General features: G+C 49.4%; 4 protein-coding genes across 4 annotated transcripts; 3 read left to right on the top strand and 1 right to left on the bottom strand.

Annotated features, from left to right (window-relative positions):
* Positions 1–408: 408 nt before the first annotated feature.
* On the top strand, positions 409–4,005 carry BDV38DRAFT_297290 (uncharacterized protein; the record flags this gene model as incomplete). The annotated part of the gene is made up of 2 exons (XM_032063097.1): positions 409–973; positions 1,040–4,005. The coding sequence occupies 2 exons, from the start codon at positions 409–411 to the stop codon at positions 3,817–3,819; spliced, it is 3,345 nt and encodes a 1,114-aa protein (XP_031917246.1). The 3' UTR covers positions 3,820–4,005.
* Positions 4,006–4,112: 107 nt separating this feature from the next.
* BDV38DRAFT_238939 (putative mitochondrial methylglutaconyl-CoA hydratase (Auh)) lies at positions 4,113–5,271 on the top strand. Its single transcript, XM_032053724.1, has 2 exons — positions 4,113–4,505; positions 4,577–5,271. The coding sequence occupies exons 1-2, from the start codon at positions 4,162–4,164 to the stop codon at positions 5,145–5,147; spliced, it is 915 nt and encodes a 304-aa protein (XP_031917245.1). The 5' UTR covers positions 4,113–4,161; the 3' UTR covers positions 5,148–5,271.
* Positions 5,272–7,380: 2,109 nt separating this feature from the next.
* Positions 7,381–12,505, top strand: BDV38DRAFT_279621 (LipA and NB-ARC domain protein; the record flags this gene model as incomplete). Its single annotated transcript, XM_032059067.1, has 4 exons — positions 7,381–7,692; positions 7,885–8,518; positions 8,594–8,746; positions 9,096–12,505. 4 exons carry the CDS (start codon positions 7,381–7,383, stop codon positions 12,503–12,505), a joined length of 4,509 nt encoding a protein of 1,502 aa, XP_031917244.1.
* Positions 12,506–12,788: 283 nt separating this feature from the next.
* On the bottom strand, positions 12,789–14,791 carry BDV38DRAFT_223054 (alpha-mannosyltransferase). Its single transcript, XM_032052812.1, has one exon. The coding sequence runs from the start codon at positions 14,492–14,494 to the stop codon at positions 13,073–13,075; it is 1,422 nt and encodes a 473-aa protein (XP_031917243.1). The 5' UTR covers positions 14,495–14,791; the 3' UTR covers positions 12,789–13,072.
* Between the last annotated feature and the right edge of the window lie 10 nt (positions 14,792–14,801).

Here is a 14,801-nt window from a genome sequence, read left to right as displayed (position 1 = left end):
AATAAAAACCCAGGAGGAATAATGTCGGCACCCGTAACAATAGCAAGGCGGGAAGACAGGCAAAGAGGGAGATGTTCCTCATGCGCGCCATGCCAAAAGCGCAACTCGTGACGATCAATCACGTGACGTATACTTTTTTCCCATGGACCAGGCCGACTGGCTGCTTCTCTAGGTTGATCTGCTAAGTTGCACTTGAGCGAAGACGCACCCTCGACTCTCGTCCACCGGTATTAGAGTTCGTCGAAGTTACTCCATGATCATCTCTATGGATGTCATCGGTCTTCAATCATGTACCGAGCCGCTCGAGGGTTTCCTCTCTGAGAGCGGCGCACTTGCTCAGTAGCCGTGTATGGCCGAAGGTACCGATTAAACAACCCCGGACAAAATATTCTTTAGTGCTGTATTAACATGTTTCTCTTCTTCAACTTTAAGGAGCTGTATTATAATAGCCTCACATATCCGGGGTACCTGACGGCGCTTTCCAGTTCGTCTGTTAATGTGTTACTCGGTCCTCGAACGCTGTCACGGTCTCTAAGCTCAGTGGGGACCTTGATTTCTCCTCGATACGAATCCACGCGTGACCAAATACATCGGGTCGGACATGATGATCAACACGCATCTTGTGAGTTCTGGTGTGGTTTGCGGCTTCAGTCTCAGTTTAATCAATCCTATGTGCCCCCTGGCCCAGACCGTGAACAGCAACAGAGAGAACAGAGCTCCAAATCATCACCCCCCGAACAGACCCCGTCAAAACCCAAATATTTCACACAGGAGGCCTCTAAATCAACACCATTACCATCTACTACGAATACATTGATGAGCCGGGATGCGCATGGCAAACGGCCACGTGAAAAACCACAGAATGAATTGCATAACCCCCGAAGGAAGTCAAAAAAGCTTGCTGTTTCCTTCAATCCGACACCAACCGAGTATTTAATTGATACATTGCAAAATGTTGTGCATCCTCCTGACAGTACAACGCGTCAAAACTGGACGTTTACTTCGAGAAATCCCAACGACCGCCTTATGTCTCCTTTAGACAGGAGACAAAGGATCAGATTCAAAATTGAGCATAGAGTCTCGCTCCAAGAGATTGCTGCAGACTACATTTACCATGTGGATCGTTTGCTAGACCGGACGGGTGAAGAGGGAGTCAAAGGAAAGTCTTTAGAACTGGATGTTGCTCTGCGAAAGGTTTTTCTTAACAAAGAATACCGTAAATATTTAAGTGCGCGGCAGTATTCAGTGAAAGATGTGGTTTCATGGACATGGATCCTCAAGAGCCGCACCCCTTACGAGTCTATCCTCCGGATTTGCGCGTTAGAACTGCAGTCAGATCCAAAGGAAAAGGGAGGCTCTGCTGCTCGAATTATTCCGCCTTTCATACCTCTTCTTTTGTTGCGGCAGGACCTTGATATTAAGTCCTTCCGTTTACTCCTCATTTATTCGCTGCGCCTTATCAGCGGTCAACCACATTCAAAACTAGGTACTGCATTGGGTTCTGCGAAAGATGACAATTTTTTCGATGAGCTTCACCAATCCGACGACGCAAAGCCCTTGATAGATCCTAATACCTGTGCCACATTCGTCGTTCGTTTGCTTCATCATGCTCGTCAACTGTGGCCGCAAGCACAGCTTCCTATTGTGCGTACGTTCGCGTTTTACCTTACTCTCCTGGAACCAGAGGGGGCTGGTACTATGGCATCAGCGACACCGCGAAATGTCCAGGTGCTGGCTGGGAAATGCAACACATTCCTTCGGTTACTCTCGTTGCCCTGCAGACAGGGACCTTTCACTTCGGCTTCAATACAGCAGCAAGCACAGTTCGAGCTTCTTAGAGCAATGGCCAGAAACCAGCCTGTTTTGCCCGTCACGCGTCGAGGGTACCAAGGTATCACCGCGGTACAGCTAGCCCATAAGAAAACGCTAGCTGAGCGGCAATCCGCAGAGTTAAAGGCTCCATCGTGGCCGCCATGGAAAGAAGAAAAGCTAGGTCTTGACTCTCAGAGAGGAATCGAAGGATTGAGAAGCCGTGCCATGCGAGTAATGTCTCAGATGAAAGAAGCAGGTTATGCTCATAGTCGCTGGGAGGAAGTGTCCAGTATCCTCGCCGGATGGGACACAGACAAAAGTCCTACTATTCAAACAAGGACCCTAGCGCGCCAGCCATGGCGTCTGCGTGGACGTATAGGAAATGCGGACCACCATACAATCTGGGAAGCTCGTATCCGGGCTACAAGGACTGTGCGAGAAGCTTGGGCCTGTTTTCTGTCGTATCGAGATCAAGGCCTACCTCCACGGGGGAGCATCTACACTGCAATGGCTGAGAAATTGATTTACCGACGAAACGCATTACACACCAATTTCGATCAAATGAGCCATGCTTTGCCAGGTGATGCTCTGGAAACCTTCCCAGAGCCTTTGTCTGCGCGGGATTTAATTTATGTGCATACAGAGCCACCCACGTTAGACGAGCTCCTTGCACAAATGCTCTCCGAGGGGATCCGACCGCAGGCAAGATTCCTTTCCCTCCTGCTACGATACGCGCCAACCTTCAGATCTGGTCTGGATTACCTAAGCTGCAGTGATTTGTCTAATGAGCAGATCAGAGCTTTGTGCACCGTCTGGGCACATAAGTCCATCTACGACGAACAAAGTCAGAAAGTTGTAAACGAACTCCCCGCACATCTTTTCTCAGCATTCGTATACTTCTTGTGTAAATTCTCGACCTTCGGTGAAATGTCAGCCAGACATGCGAGAGATGCATTTCCGATCATCTTGGGCAGTTCGCAGATGGCCAACGGGGAGACATCGACCCTTTTTTCCCAGGATGAGTATCTAGGGAATGGAAATGAACATCGGCACCCGAGGACTTTAGCACACGCAATCGAACTGCTTAGAGTACGGCATTCCCGGTCCCCTCAAGCTTGGGTTTCTGTGTTATCGGCTTTGAACAAAGACCGCGTCACTGGTCGTTTTAGCAAGATGAATGGAAACATCCAGCGTGTTGTAGCTTGGCACGAAATGTTAGAAATTGCAGGACGGATGGAGCATCACGATATCCAACTCGGCCTGCAGGGCTTCCAGGTTCTATGCAGCGGTTTTTCAAGAGCGGTAAATGCTGGGATCAAGAGTCTAGATGCTGTGGAAGAAGCCTTGGAGGTTGTTGGTAATGCTGCAAATCAGGGAAAGCTGGCATACATAGGTCTTGCCTGCCCGCGATTCGAGGATATGGTTCAGCATGGTCTGCGGAGCCTCAAAGACCAATTTGACCGACTTGTTCTTCCAGACTTCGGAACTCCATCCTTGTTTGCGTCTGGCAGATTATCTTCTCAGAATGTGACTGACGCCCAAGTAAGTTTGCCGCCATTACTTCATGTGCCTTCCCCTGTCGTCCTTCACGCATTTGTCAGATCATTGGGATTAGCTGAAGATTACGATGGCCTCCTCAGCCTTCTCCGATGGATGTCTCAGTATGCGACGCCCCTTAAAGAAGCGTCCGAGGAGTACTTGAACGGTGGCATCATGATGCGACGCACATTAGTGGCAATGCGCTTATTTCTCGAGGGATGTCGGGAAAGGCAGTCTTGGGGATCACTCCACTGGACAGCTTCAGCTGCACAAGGGCGTGATTTAAGGGGATTTGAGCGTACAAGTGAGGTGTCCCCCAATGATTCGGAGGGATTGTCATTCTCGGATCCGAACTTGCAAGAGGCATATGACTTAGTCACGACAACGCACACCTGGGGCCCTTGGCCTAGCGACGAGGAAGTTCAGGAATATTACGCTGTTCACTGGGAGGAGCATGAGGCGCAATGATGGAGCATCCAACATTTTTGTACATTAGCTGTATATATACGTATTATAGATTGTGTGGCGTTTCAATATCATCGGATGATACCCCTTCATAGCTGACTCTGCAGAAGAGACTCGATGGTAGCGCTTATCCGCGGTAAGAATTGGGGCCTCTCGGTGGATGGTTTCCCCGCAGTTGCTGGAGCTGTTCAGCAGCTTCCCCACACTTCCGAGCTTCTTCAATGCATTCCGTCTCGCTTTTTCAAAATCATTCCTCTTGGGATATCTCGCCAGTTATTCAGTCCTTTTACAAGAGGCCAGACTTTCTTTTGATCGCCTGGATAGAATTAATTTTACAACTCGAAGATGCCACCACGCCTGCGTCTTTCACATACATTGCGACAGCCCTCGGTCTTGTCGGTTCGCGTCAGGGTCACAAGATATAGCACCAGTGCGGATGATGCAGTGATACAGTCCCAGCAGATCCCCGCGCCCGGCTCCGGAAACATTCGAGTCCTGCTGCTGAACCGACCGAAAGCCAGAAACGCAATTTCCAAGAATCTTTTGGACGGCCTGGCTAAGCATGTCCAGTCCATATCCGCGGAGGGAGGCACCGGTCCTACACGGGCCTTGGTCATTGCTAGTAATGTCGATTCGGCCTTTTGTGCGGGTGCAGATTTGAAAGAGCGAGTAAATATGACCAAGCAAGAGTGAGTTCTCATCCTCAACACCCCAGCCTCTCCCTTTTCTTCCCGACTAATATTATTTCACAATTGTTTAGAACAAATGAATTCTTGTCCAAGCTGCGTGGTACGTTCCGTGATCTTGCTGGGCTACCCGTACCCACAATTTCTGCTGTGTCTTCTATGGCGCTGGGAGGTGGGCTAGAACTCGCCCTATCTACGCATCTACGTGTCTTTGGCTCCTCCAGCATTGTTGGATTGCCCGAGACCAGACTAGCTATTATCCCTGGGGCGGGAGGCACATACCGCCTACCGGGGATTGTTGGGGTGAACCGCGCCCGAGACCTCATCCTAACGGGGCGACGTGTGTCGGGCCCCGAATCATACTTTATGGGGCTCTGCGATCGGCTCGTTGAGATATTACCTGAGGAGGAGCAAAAGGAGGGCGCTGCGCGTGAGAAAGTGCTACGGGAGAGTATCAAACTAGCCATGGATATCTGCGAAGGTGGACCCATCGCTATCAAGCAGGCACTTCAGGCCGTGAATGACTTCCAGAAAGGTGAGGTGGCAGAGAATGAGGCTTATGATGGCGTGGTTGAGACGGAAGATCGCTTTGAGGCTTTGCGGGCGTTCGCAGAAAAGAGGAAGCCTGCTTTCCGGGGGCGATGAATGTGTCAAGTGCCCATGTGGTAAATGTGTGAAAAAAAAAAAAAGCAATGTTACTCGTTACCTGAGCTCGAGTGAAGCTGTCTTGTTGCATTTGGAAAATATTTGTACTCGTCATAGATCTGAAATCGGTGATTTATAGAGACAACCTTTGGAGTATTCCGTGGCCTGTAAGTGGCGATAGGGCAACTCTGCGTTAGGATCTTGTGTTCCATCCTTTCTACCAGTGCCTGCCTGTCGTCTCCACTTGACTTCGCATGACACTGATGCCTGCCTACCAATATGCTCATGCTAACTTGAGCCACACCCGTCGGGATGGACTCCTACTCTAAAGGTTTCAACCATGGATCTATGCCTTCAGAAGATACTGAAACAAGACCTATAGATGGGTTGGAAGAATTCGGAATTCATATCCGCTTCGCCCTAAACGAGGAGTGGACGTAATCGGCTTGTGAGTCAATCAACCTTCTGGATCGTCGACAAAACATAAAGAAACGCAATGTGAGTCATAGGCCCCGGTGTCCCTCATCATGTATGCACTGTAGTATCTGGTGTTTGGCAGAAGAATGGGTAAATTCCAAACACATCCAGCTTGCCTCGACATAGAAAAGGCCTGATATTTCGAATAATCAGAAGTGACGAAGAATTTCCAGAAAACTATCCTGCCCTTGAAATTAAACATCGCCGCAGAAGTGCCATGGCACAACAACATGCACTGAGCCAACCTTGGTTCAGGATGTTTCAAGGGAATTAAACCAAGGGTTCCCCAATCGATTAAATCCCATTCCCCTGGAACGCCGAACGGGCCGCAGCTCCACAACTTTTCTTGGTGTATTTATTTAAATCAATCAAATGGTGGAAGATCAAACCGCCTGTCGTATCAGGCAACAAAAGAAAAATCGACTCGGTATCTGATAGGGTGAAACTCTATAGTGTTGCCTGTGTCATGTTACATTCCATTTTTATTTTCGCCTCACCAATGGGGCACAGCCTTGTTGACAGGCAATGCGTGTATGTCTGTTTCTTTTTGCCCCATACTACACTGGGTAGTACTTCGTACGTGGGCTTATGCATCAATACGTCTCGTTTGAGTTGGGGGTTAGTCACGACAAGTTACGAGTAATTCAGAAAAAGGAAAGGAAAGGAAGGTGGAGAAAGAAAAGAGTAGGTAGTGTAGTCATAGAAAGAAGGATGAGGCTCCAGAAAATGACGTGCATCGAGATCGGATGAAAACCACAGCCACCATGGGGGCAAAAGATTGAATTCCCTGCTCATAAGGAATAAATACATACAAGGCTGATATGGTGGCTGCCCCGAATATGTCGGGATTGAGATTGACTTCTTCACGGCTCCAAGTAAGAATTTTGCTGCGCTACGTGTACGATCAATATTGGACAATCGGACCGTGTAATTTTAACCCTACCGTACATCCCGCAGGCTTGTTTGGCAGAGGGGAAAAGGTCAGGAAATGCCGATAGGACCGTAATCTTCCCCACGATCTGCGGCTACACACCTTACTTCCTCCTAATGAGTAGCATATGGAGCTAAGGAATGTTAGTGATCACCCTCATTTGTTTTCGGAGGAGTTGGCTGTGGATCCCGAGAGACCAGATTATTCGTAATCACCCAAGGGTCATGAAAATGAAAATAAAAAATAAATCAGAAAGATCAGTAATGAGGGGATTACTCGGTCCTATCGAGGGAAGAAAAGGACGGACCTTCCCCCATGACCCCGTTCGAGTGGTCATACCGATGAAGAAGAGCAACGCCCCATGCTCACGAGAACGTAAACCATGGACACTTTCTTCTTACTCGAGAGGTGCTTACTATTAGTAAATTACTCACGGGCACTAAACGATCAGGGCCACTGACAGCTCTGCCACACCCGCAGGCACCAGGAACTTGTTGTCATCTGCTTTGGGCCTACCTTTACTAGTAGTAACTAACGAACGAACGAACTCCGACCCCGCCTCCAATCACAAGAGGTCCTCTCGATTCTTTCGTATAAATACTTTGGCTTTCTCCCTGACCTGTACTTTTCATTCATCCACTCACTACTACAAATCGTTGTCCTTATCCCCTCTGTCCGAGTACGTCGATCTGCGTCTTTTATATCACAATTATTCAATTCATGTTTAGTTAACCCCCCCCCTCAACCCCCATATCCACCATTTCGCCACGATAGGTAACGTGTCGACACACACCCTCGCGGGGGTGTGACTGCCATCAATCTCATATGTCAGACCTTGCCGCCCGAGTCAAGCAAATTGGCTTGACTCAAGTATACTGCTCCAAGGAAAAACCTCTGGTCGACATTGTTTTTGTCCATGGATTGAACGGCCATCCCTATAACACCTGGGCCACCCATGGGAATCCACCCATCTTTTGGCCAGCTGACCTTCTCCCGGAAGTGTTGGAGCCTAGCCGAGTGCGGATCTTGACATATGGATATAATGCGAATGTTGCCTCGTTCACCGATGGCGCTTCGAGGGATCGCATTCACCATCATGCAGAGACACTTGCCTCGGGCCTTGCGGCGAATCGCAATGTGAGTGACTCGACTTGTTTCATTTCACTTTTCCTTCAGTTTCCATATCCTCTCCATTTACTGTGCAAGCACGGGTCTATCATACATGATATATTGAATACATCTTTAGTATTGCATTGTATTGATGTTCTATCATAGTTGGCCTGCTTTGCCACCTAAACTGGTTGCTAACATCCTCCCTACATCTACTAGCTTCGAAGCTGTTCGGATCGCCCTATACTCTTTGTCTGTCACTCGCTAGGTGGCTTGGTGGTCAAACGTGCCCTGATTTACTGTAAAAACGTTTCAGATGCGAAGATTCAGCATCTGCGGTCGATCTATGTCTCTACTTATGGAATCCTCTTCCTCGGAACGCCTCACAACGGCTCGGATATCGCGAAATGGGGCCTATTACTGCAGAACATCTGCAGCGCAGTACTTCCCAAGAAGTACATGGAATCGTCTTCTCAGCTTGTCAAAGCATTGAGAACGAACAATGAAACATTGCAGAATATTAACAGTCTATTTGCCGACATGATGAGCAGATTTCATATCTACTTCTTTCATGAGACACTTTCAACTGATGTTAAGGGGACTCGCGAGTTAATAGTGGACGAAAGCTCAGCCGCGCCGTATGCCGAAGGCGTGGAGCGCATGGGGATTGAAGCAGATCATCGGCATATGTGTAAATTTGAGGACGATAACGCGCCTGGTTATGAGGCAGTTGCAGAAGCTCTCCTACGATACTCTCGCGATGCCCCGGCTACTATCTTGGACCGATGGGCTGAGGAGCAACAGACCCGGAGAGCGGCAACACAAAACAAGCTCAAGGATCTTCTGAGGAATGGTAAGCGCTTCAGACCCAAGCATAGACGCGGCGTAGCCGCGGCTTTCTAGTAGTCACAAAGCTAACCGGAACTAGAGAGGCCAGACAGTACGTCGCAAATGGAGGGGAGTGAGCCGGATCTTCGCAAAATTGGTAGGACACAATTTCTTCCTGAAAGTACTTCTGCTACATCTTCTGTTACCATGAAGGAATACGAGGTCGAGGAACCCCCGGAGATGCTATATGCTAGTAAGCGCTTTTAGAATTCGCTATTATCTCTGCATGCGTGACGAAATTGGATGAAAGTGATGGACAAAGAAAAAAAAAAATAAAAGCAAGAAAGGAAAAGAAAAGAAAACGCCTCAAGAGTTTCCACTGATTTTGCATTGATGCCATGCATTTATTTGTCTTCCTTTTTTTTTTTTTTTTTTTTTTTTTTTTTTTTTTTTTTTTTTTTTTTTTTTTTTTTTTTTTTTTTTCCTTGCGTCCCTAGGCGATATGCTTTTATGTTTGACAAGTTCCTGTACTATAATATCCTATCGTATAAGGCAAGTCAACGAAGTTGCAGTCAGATTATGCTGACTTCTCTGGTTCTTAGGTAACACCGTTCCTCCTCTGATCAGCCTGCCTCCGAACACCGGAAGACAATCCCCTGTATCCGACATGGCTGGAAGCGTAACCCTTACAGTACCTCAAAGGGATTTTTTTGTGGTGCCGCCAGGATTTCATCCAAACGCAACCTTTTTTGGAATGCAGAAAGAGCTTGAAATACTCCATTCTAGGCTGTACAAGGCAAAGAACAGAGCAGAGCGCCTCATGGCTGTTCTTGTCTGTGGAGTTCCTGGCTCAGGAAAGTCCCACCTCGCACGCCAATATGTCTGGAGCCAACGTGAAAAATACCCCGGTGGCATCTTCTGGGTCGATGCGAAATCGCGCGAATCAACCGCAAAATGTTTTTGGGATATTGCTCAAGCGGCTATGCTGACTGAAGCTCAGGACTCGCAACAACCCCAGAAGCATGTAGAGGCAGTTCGAAACTGGCTGCAAGTGCGTGAAGAATGGCTCCTAATATTTGACGGGATCTCGTTCGATCATCACGACGACCTCAACCACTTCAGACAATTCCTTCCTTTCAACAAAAATTGTAGTATTATCTACACATCTGTGGACAAGACGTTGCGGAAAAAGCAACGCTTATATGAGCCATACTGCCTGCAGATTAAACCCCTCCAGGTTGAAGATGCATGCAAGCTTCTCTTCAAAGACCTCGGTATCAGAAAGCCAACCCGGAGCCAAATCCGCAAAGCTACGGAACTGGTAAATCACTACGAATGTCTCCCTCTGGCCATCCATGCGATCAGTCACCGACTTAGTGCGACATCTAAATCTATCGACAAATATCACGTTAACTCCCATTTGACGGACGAGAAACTCGCAGAGCCATTTCTGAGCATTATGCATGACCTGTATCGAATGGGGCACTTCGAAGCGTTGAACTTGATTAACCTTTTGTCATTTTTCGGTCATCATGTCCCGGTTGGCTTGATTAACTTGGGAAAGGCTGCACTGGAGATGTGGCACGTCGAAATCCTAACCGGTAGTAGACCTGGTGAGCAAGGGGATATTGACACAACACTAGGGATCCTTATCCGATACGGACTCATAGAAAGAACCACAGATGCGTATGCGCTCCAGGCAAAAGCGCTGTCGCCAAGATCCGAAAAGGGCGAGATCCTAGACATGGCGGCCGTTGCCCCCGACCTATCGGAATCGCAAACAGAAAGTAGCCAAGATGCATTCTTCTCTGTCTATCAGAGTTCCGGCTCTATTGACCTGATCAAAATCCATAGCGTTGTACAAGGCTTCTGTCGAGATGAGCTGAAGATCATGGACGAGGAACGGAAAAAATCCTTTTCTGCCAATACAACCAATTCGGACGCTGGCTTTTATGATTCCTGGCTGGTGGTTGCCACCCGCGTCTTCTGCATGTCCTATGAGCACGCAAAGAAGCGGATGGATCGCGTTGATGACTATGGCTTAGTAAAAGATTATCGGGAGTATGAAATGCATGCGTCAAGGTTGCTGGAGAACTTTCCCAAGAAATCCTCAAAGGAGACAAAGACGCTTTGTGAAGCTCGGGATGACCTCGCGCAAATCATGAGGAGTATCAGTAATGAGATTGAGAGGATTTCGCCAAGTTCGTCACAGGAAATCGCTCGCAAACAGCGATCTGTCTTCGACAGGTCGAGCAGTTCTTCGTCGTCTGTCCCCGATTCTGCGACAGATGAAGGGCCGTCGCGAAACTTGACATGGGAATTCAGTGATGTGGTAGAGCCGAAGGTTGAATCACCGGAAGAGATGCCAATGTCACCACCCCATTTCAACTTGAAGCCGTTTCTCCCTCACATTTTCCGATGGTCCAAGGGAGATGATGAGAAAGGGTACGAAACCGACGGTGAAGGGTTACAAGCTGTTCATCGAACGTCTCCGGCACTGTCACAGCTTAGTCAGGCAACGGAGAGGCCAAAGTCTTCACGATCTTCTAGTGCTGCACATACTACAGACGATCAAGAATGGCAGGTAGTAGAGAAGTCTCCAAGGCTCCAAGCAAGTAGGGAGAGGCGTTCGAAGCAAAGACCAAAGTTCCCACGCAGCGCTTGGGGTATAAAGCCAGCAGCTCCTATCCTGAGGGTATTCCCAGTCGAAGGAAGAAGCGCATCGAGTAGTATCCTGGAGAAAGGAAGTCGAAGCAGCTCCATCATTTCTGCATCCGAGGCACTGACTGCCGTTCATAACGCAAGTCCACCCTCAGCTCACGAGAAGTTCGGGAAAGCAGTGAATGACAGGCTTATGTTACATAAGGAAAACGTCCCAACATATGCTACAGTGGCTGCTAGGCGCACCCAGGACGGTGTTGCCTCATCGAAGCAGCGGTCATCATCGACGCCCGGTGGACAGGCACGTCCCAAGCTCCTAAGATTGAAAAGCAAATCCTCCGGTGGCTCCCTTCACAGCCGATTAGGTAACGCGCCGCTGTTACCATTACCTTCTGATTTCAAATCAGAACCAATGAGTCGATCAACATACAGTGAGCCGGACCAAGGGTATCTCACTCATCAATTAAACGCCTTGGACTTGAGGACACCGCATGATTCACACTACCGTTCTCGACACCTGTCCGCGGTAAGGGCAATGGCCCCTGTGGACATGTCCGCAAGCACCCCTTCGGTTCTGACCTACCTGCCTCCTCTTCCGTACGACAATAATATTGAGGTCACTTATTCTCGTCGAGTGAGCGCTACAACTCAATCAGTACCTGTCAGTCAGCCGCTCGCCAGCTTTAATCCAATAACGCATCCGTCTGCCATCATGCCCGGCGCATCTCCACCATCTTCTGCGGCTGCGGAGGCACCTACTGGATATGCATCAGATCCGGCACCTGAACCGATGTCTCGTGGTGGATCAGCACAGTCCCATCAGTCTTGGGCTACCGAGCCAGTTCGTTATCCGCCCCGGCTCTCTCCGATGCCCTCGAATGCGCATACTGCCATACCGCCCGGAATGTCTCATATCTTGCCTCAGCAACAAACGCTATCCAATACTGGAAGCTGGATACGAGATGCTCATTCCCAAGGAATTGTGAGTGCCCTTCAAGCAGATGTTATGACCTGTGCCCCACCTGCTCAAACAAACCTGAGACCGATCCCCCCGTTGGACGAACGTCTCGGGGCAGGTATCGCTTGGGATCCTGAGCCACCGCCAACCTTGCCCTTTGGCGCCCATAGAGTGGACGTTCGCGAAGCTCGTCAAAGGCTTGGTGGATACGGAGTATACGGGGCTCAGACGGTGCAGCACGCTTTACCTTACAGCCTCTATCACGGAAACCGGTCAGGCCCCCTGGTTCACCATGAGCTCGATCTCCAGCCACAAGAGCTGCATGGTATGCGTGCTCGGAGTGGCAGCTCTCCTACTCGGCCTGGATCTGACGGGCTAGGGGTAAATTGGTGACTTTACAGAATGAAGGCCCCATACATATCAGATGCCCAGGAAGCATTTTCCCAGGCGAACCAAGCAACAAACAAGAAAATAGCTCAGAACGAAAAGACCAAAAGACGTATATACCCAAGTGATAATTGGGCGGCTACAACCAGGAGTTTGGAGAGAAGACTGCAATCATTGTTGTTTAGAAGAATTGCATTGACTACGATGAGACGGCGTTCATGGATAACGAGTAATGATCATGGTTGCATATGCACGAATTATATTTTCGATTTTGTTTAGAAGGCTGGGTTGTCCTAAGATCGCATATATACCAAGCATCAATATAGGATTAATTAATGGAACATTGCATATTTTCCTATGACGTGGTCGTCCAAATCTCTTGATTTTCTTGTACATATTCACGGATATAAGTACATATTGAATAGAAATCATCATTCAGCCCAAGAGAGGGCACATCATAAGCCGGATGCAATTACTTCACTTGTGCACAGCACAAGCATGCCCAATCAGGGCCGATATAATCGTTTGTTTTGTACAATTTCGCTTCATGAAAAAGCTTCACAATCCCCAAAATCAACGAAAGACAGTATCCCAATAATCCTCCACCTTCTCACAGATCCCCGTCTCCCCCTTCCAACTAATACTATTGCCCTCAAGAGCACAAGCCGTCCACCGAATCTCCGACCACAACTGACGCTGCAGATCCGGTCCAAACGACTCAATCACATCCTCCGGAGCCGTCCACGCCAGCGTATAACTGCCATCCTCCTTCACCACGGGCCCGTTATCCGAGAACACCGTCGCGGGATTGAACTTGGGGAAATTAATATGCACGAAAAACGGTTTCGGTGCCGGAACGCTGGACCCCTTGATCCGCCACTCGCCCTTCTTCGTCAAGGCGTAGTCCTCCATCGGGCTATACTGAACCATGGTCGAGCCGGCGAATCCATCGTTCGTATGACGGCCCAGCGCGCGGATGGGCTCACTGACCTGGTAAAAGGGCTCGTTGAACACCGTCGCCGCCGCGATGAAGGTCTCCTTGTCGCCTTCGCCTGCTGCGCCCTGCGAGAGGAGCGGGTAGTAATACCCGGGACCCCAGTAGTTGTAGTAGGCGACGAGCAGCAGGGTCCTGAGATGCGTGCGCTTGGAGATGAACACCTCACCCGACTCCGTCGATTGCCGGATATTCGGGGCGGGTCTCTCCTGCGACGAAATCGTATAGTACAGAGGCGAGGCAGTGGGGCCCCAGAAATCAGGCCAGGTGATCAGACCCTTGGATTTGAAGGGCTCGCTGGTGAAAGCCAGCTCCGGTTTCTGGAGAGGGAACGCATCCGCATCGAGGAAGAGAATCTCCTCGAAGGAGGAGAAGAGCATGGCGAACGGCTTGTACTGGTACTTCTCGATCTTGGTTTTGCTGTCCGGGACCGTATCCAGGATCTCGGAGAGCAGGACGCATTTCGCGTTCAGGGACGGTAGCACTACCTGGCAGATATAGCCATCGTACTCGCTCCAGTCGGCTAGAAATACCTCCATGGGTAGATTGGAGCCCGTCTGGCGCAGCATGCGTAGTGAGATTACTAGCACGGGCAGATACGAGCCGCCCGCGGTTGAGACTATCCCCCGCGTGCCTGGTTGGTAGGCCAGTGCTGGGGGTTCCTTGGCGATGGCGTGCACGAATTTGCTATGGGCGTGTTTCATTTTCAGAACGTCTTCTGCTGGCATTGATGTTAGGTTGGGTGGCTGCTCGGTGGCTTTGGGGTCGAAGCCGACTGATTCTGCCTTGCCGAGTCGTTCTGGGGGTTCGCAGTTTGGTCTCCATTGTTTTAATAGGGGTTGGAACTGGCGCCAAAACTCGCCATGAACGGCTGAGCTGACAGGAGGACTGTGTTCCTCTGAGTGTGACCAATAGTGGGAGAAGAGCCAGATGAAGATGGTCACCAAGCCTAGGGCTAGAAGCGTCGTTCGCCGCCGGCCTTGTGATCGAGAGGGGACCATGGTTTGGAGTTGGGGGAGGGGGGGGGGAGAGAGAATAAATTATGTTCTTTGAGGAATCATGATTATTATTTATTTACTAGCAGATCGGAACCGGACTATGAACTGGGTTCATTCACTTGAATGAACCTGTGCGGCTAAACGAGTGGTAATAAATAGATCTGCCAGAGGGGGCGAGCTGTCCCACCGACCAAAGAGAGTCGGCGTTCCAGGGCTAAAGTCCATTGGTTCTAGTGGGTTAGTGTGTTTTACAAAGGTCAAGGGAATCTGTTCTAAGACAACAAGGGTTCATTTAGTGGCTCGGCCTAGG

Source organism: Aspergillus pseudotamarii (genome assembly GCF_009193445.1).
Source record: "Aspergillus pseudotamarii strain CBS 117625 unplaced genomic scaffold BDV38scaffold_9, whole genome shotgun sequence".
In the NCBI taxonomy this organism is placed as follows: Eukaryota; Fungi; Ascomycota; class Eurotiomycetes; order Eurotiales; family Aspergillaceae; genus Aspergillus; species Aspergillus pseudotamarii.
The sequence above is the reverse complement of the archived record's forward strand: the minus strand, read 5'-3'. Positions and strand labels throughout refer to the sequence as shown.

What these genes read in the sequence shown, in the direction of transcription:
- BDV38DRAFT_238939 (XM_032053724.1), top strand. Translation starts at nt 4,162, where the DNA reads ATGCCACCACGCCTGCGTCTTTCACATACATTGCGACAGCCCTCGGTC. An exon ending in GTAAATATGACCAAGCAAGA is followed by an intron (nt 4,506 to 4,576) that starts GTGAGTTCTCAT and finishes ACAATTGTTTAG; the next exon opens with AACAAATGAATTCTTGTCCA.
- BDV38DRAFT_223054 (XM_032052812.1), bottom strand. Translation starts at nt 14,494, where the DNA reads ATGGTCCCCTCTCGATCACAAGGCCGGCGGCGAACGACGCTTCTAGCC.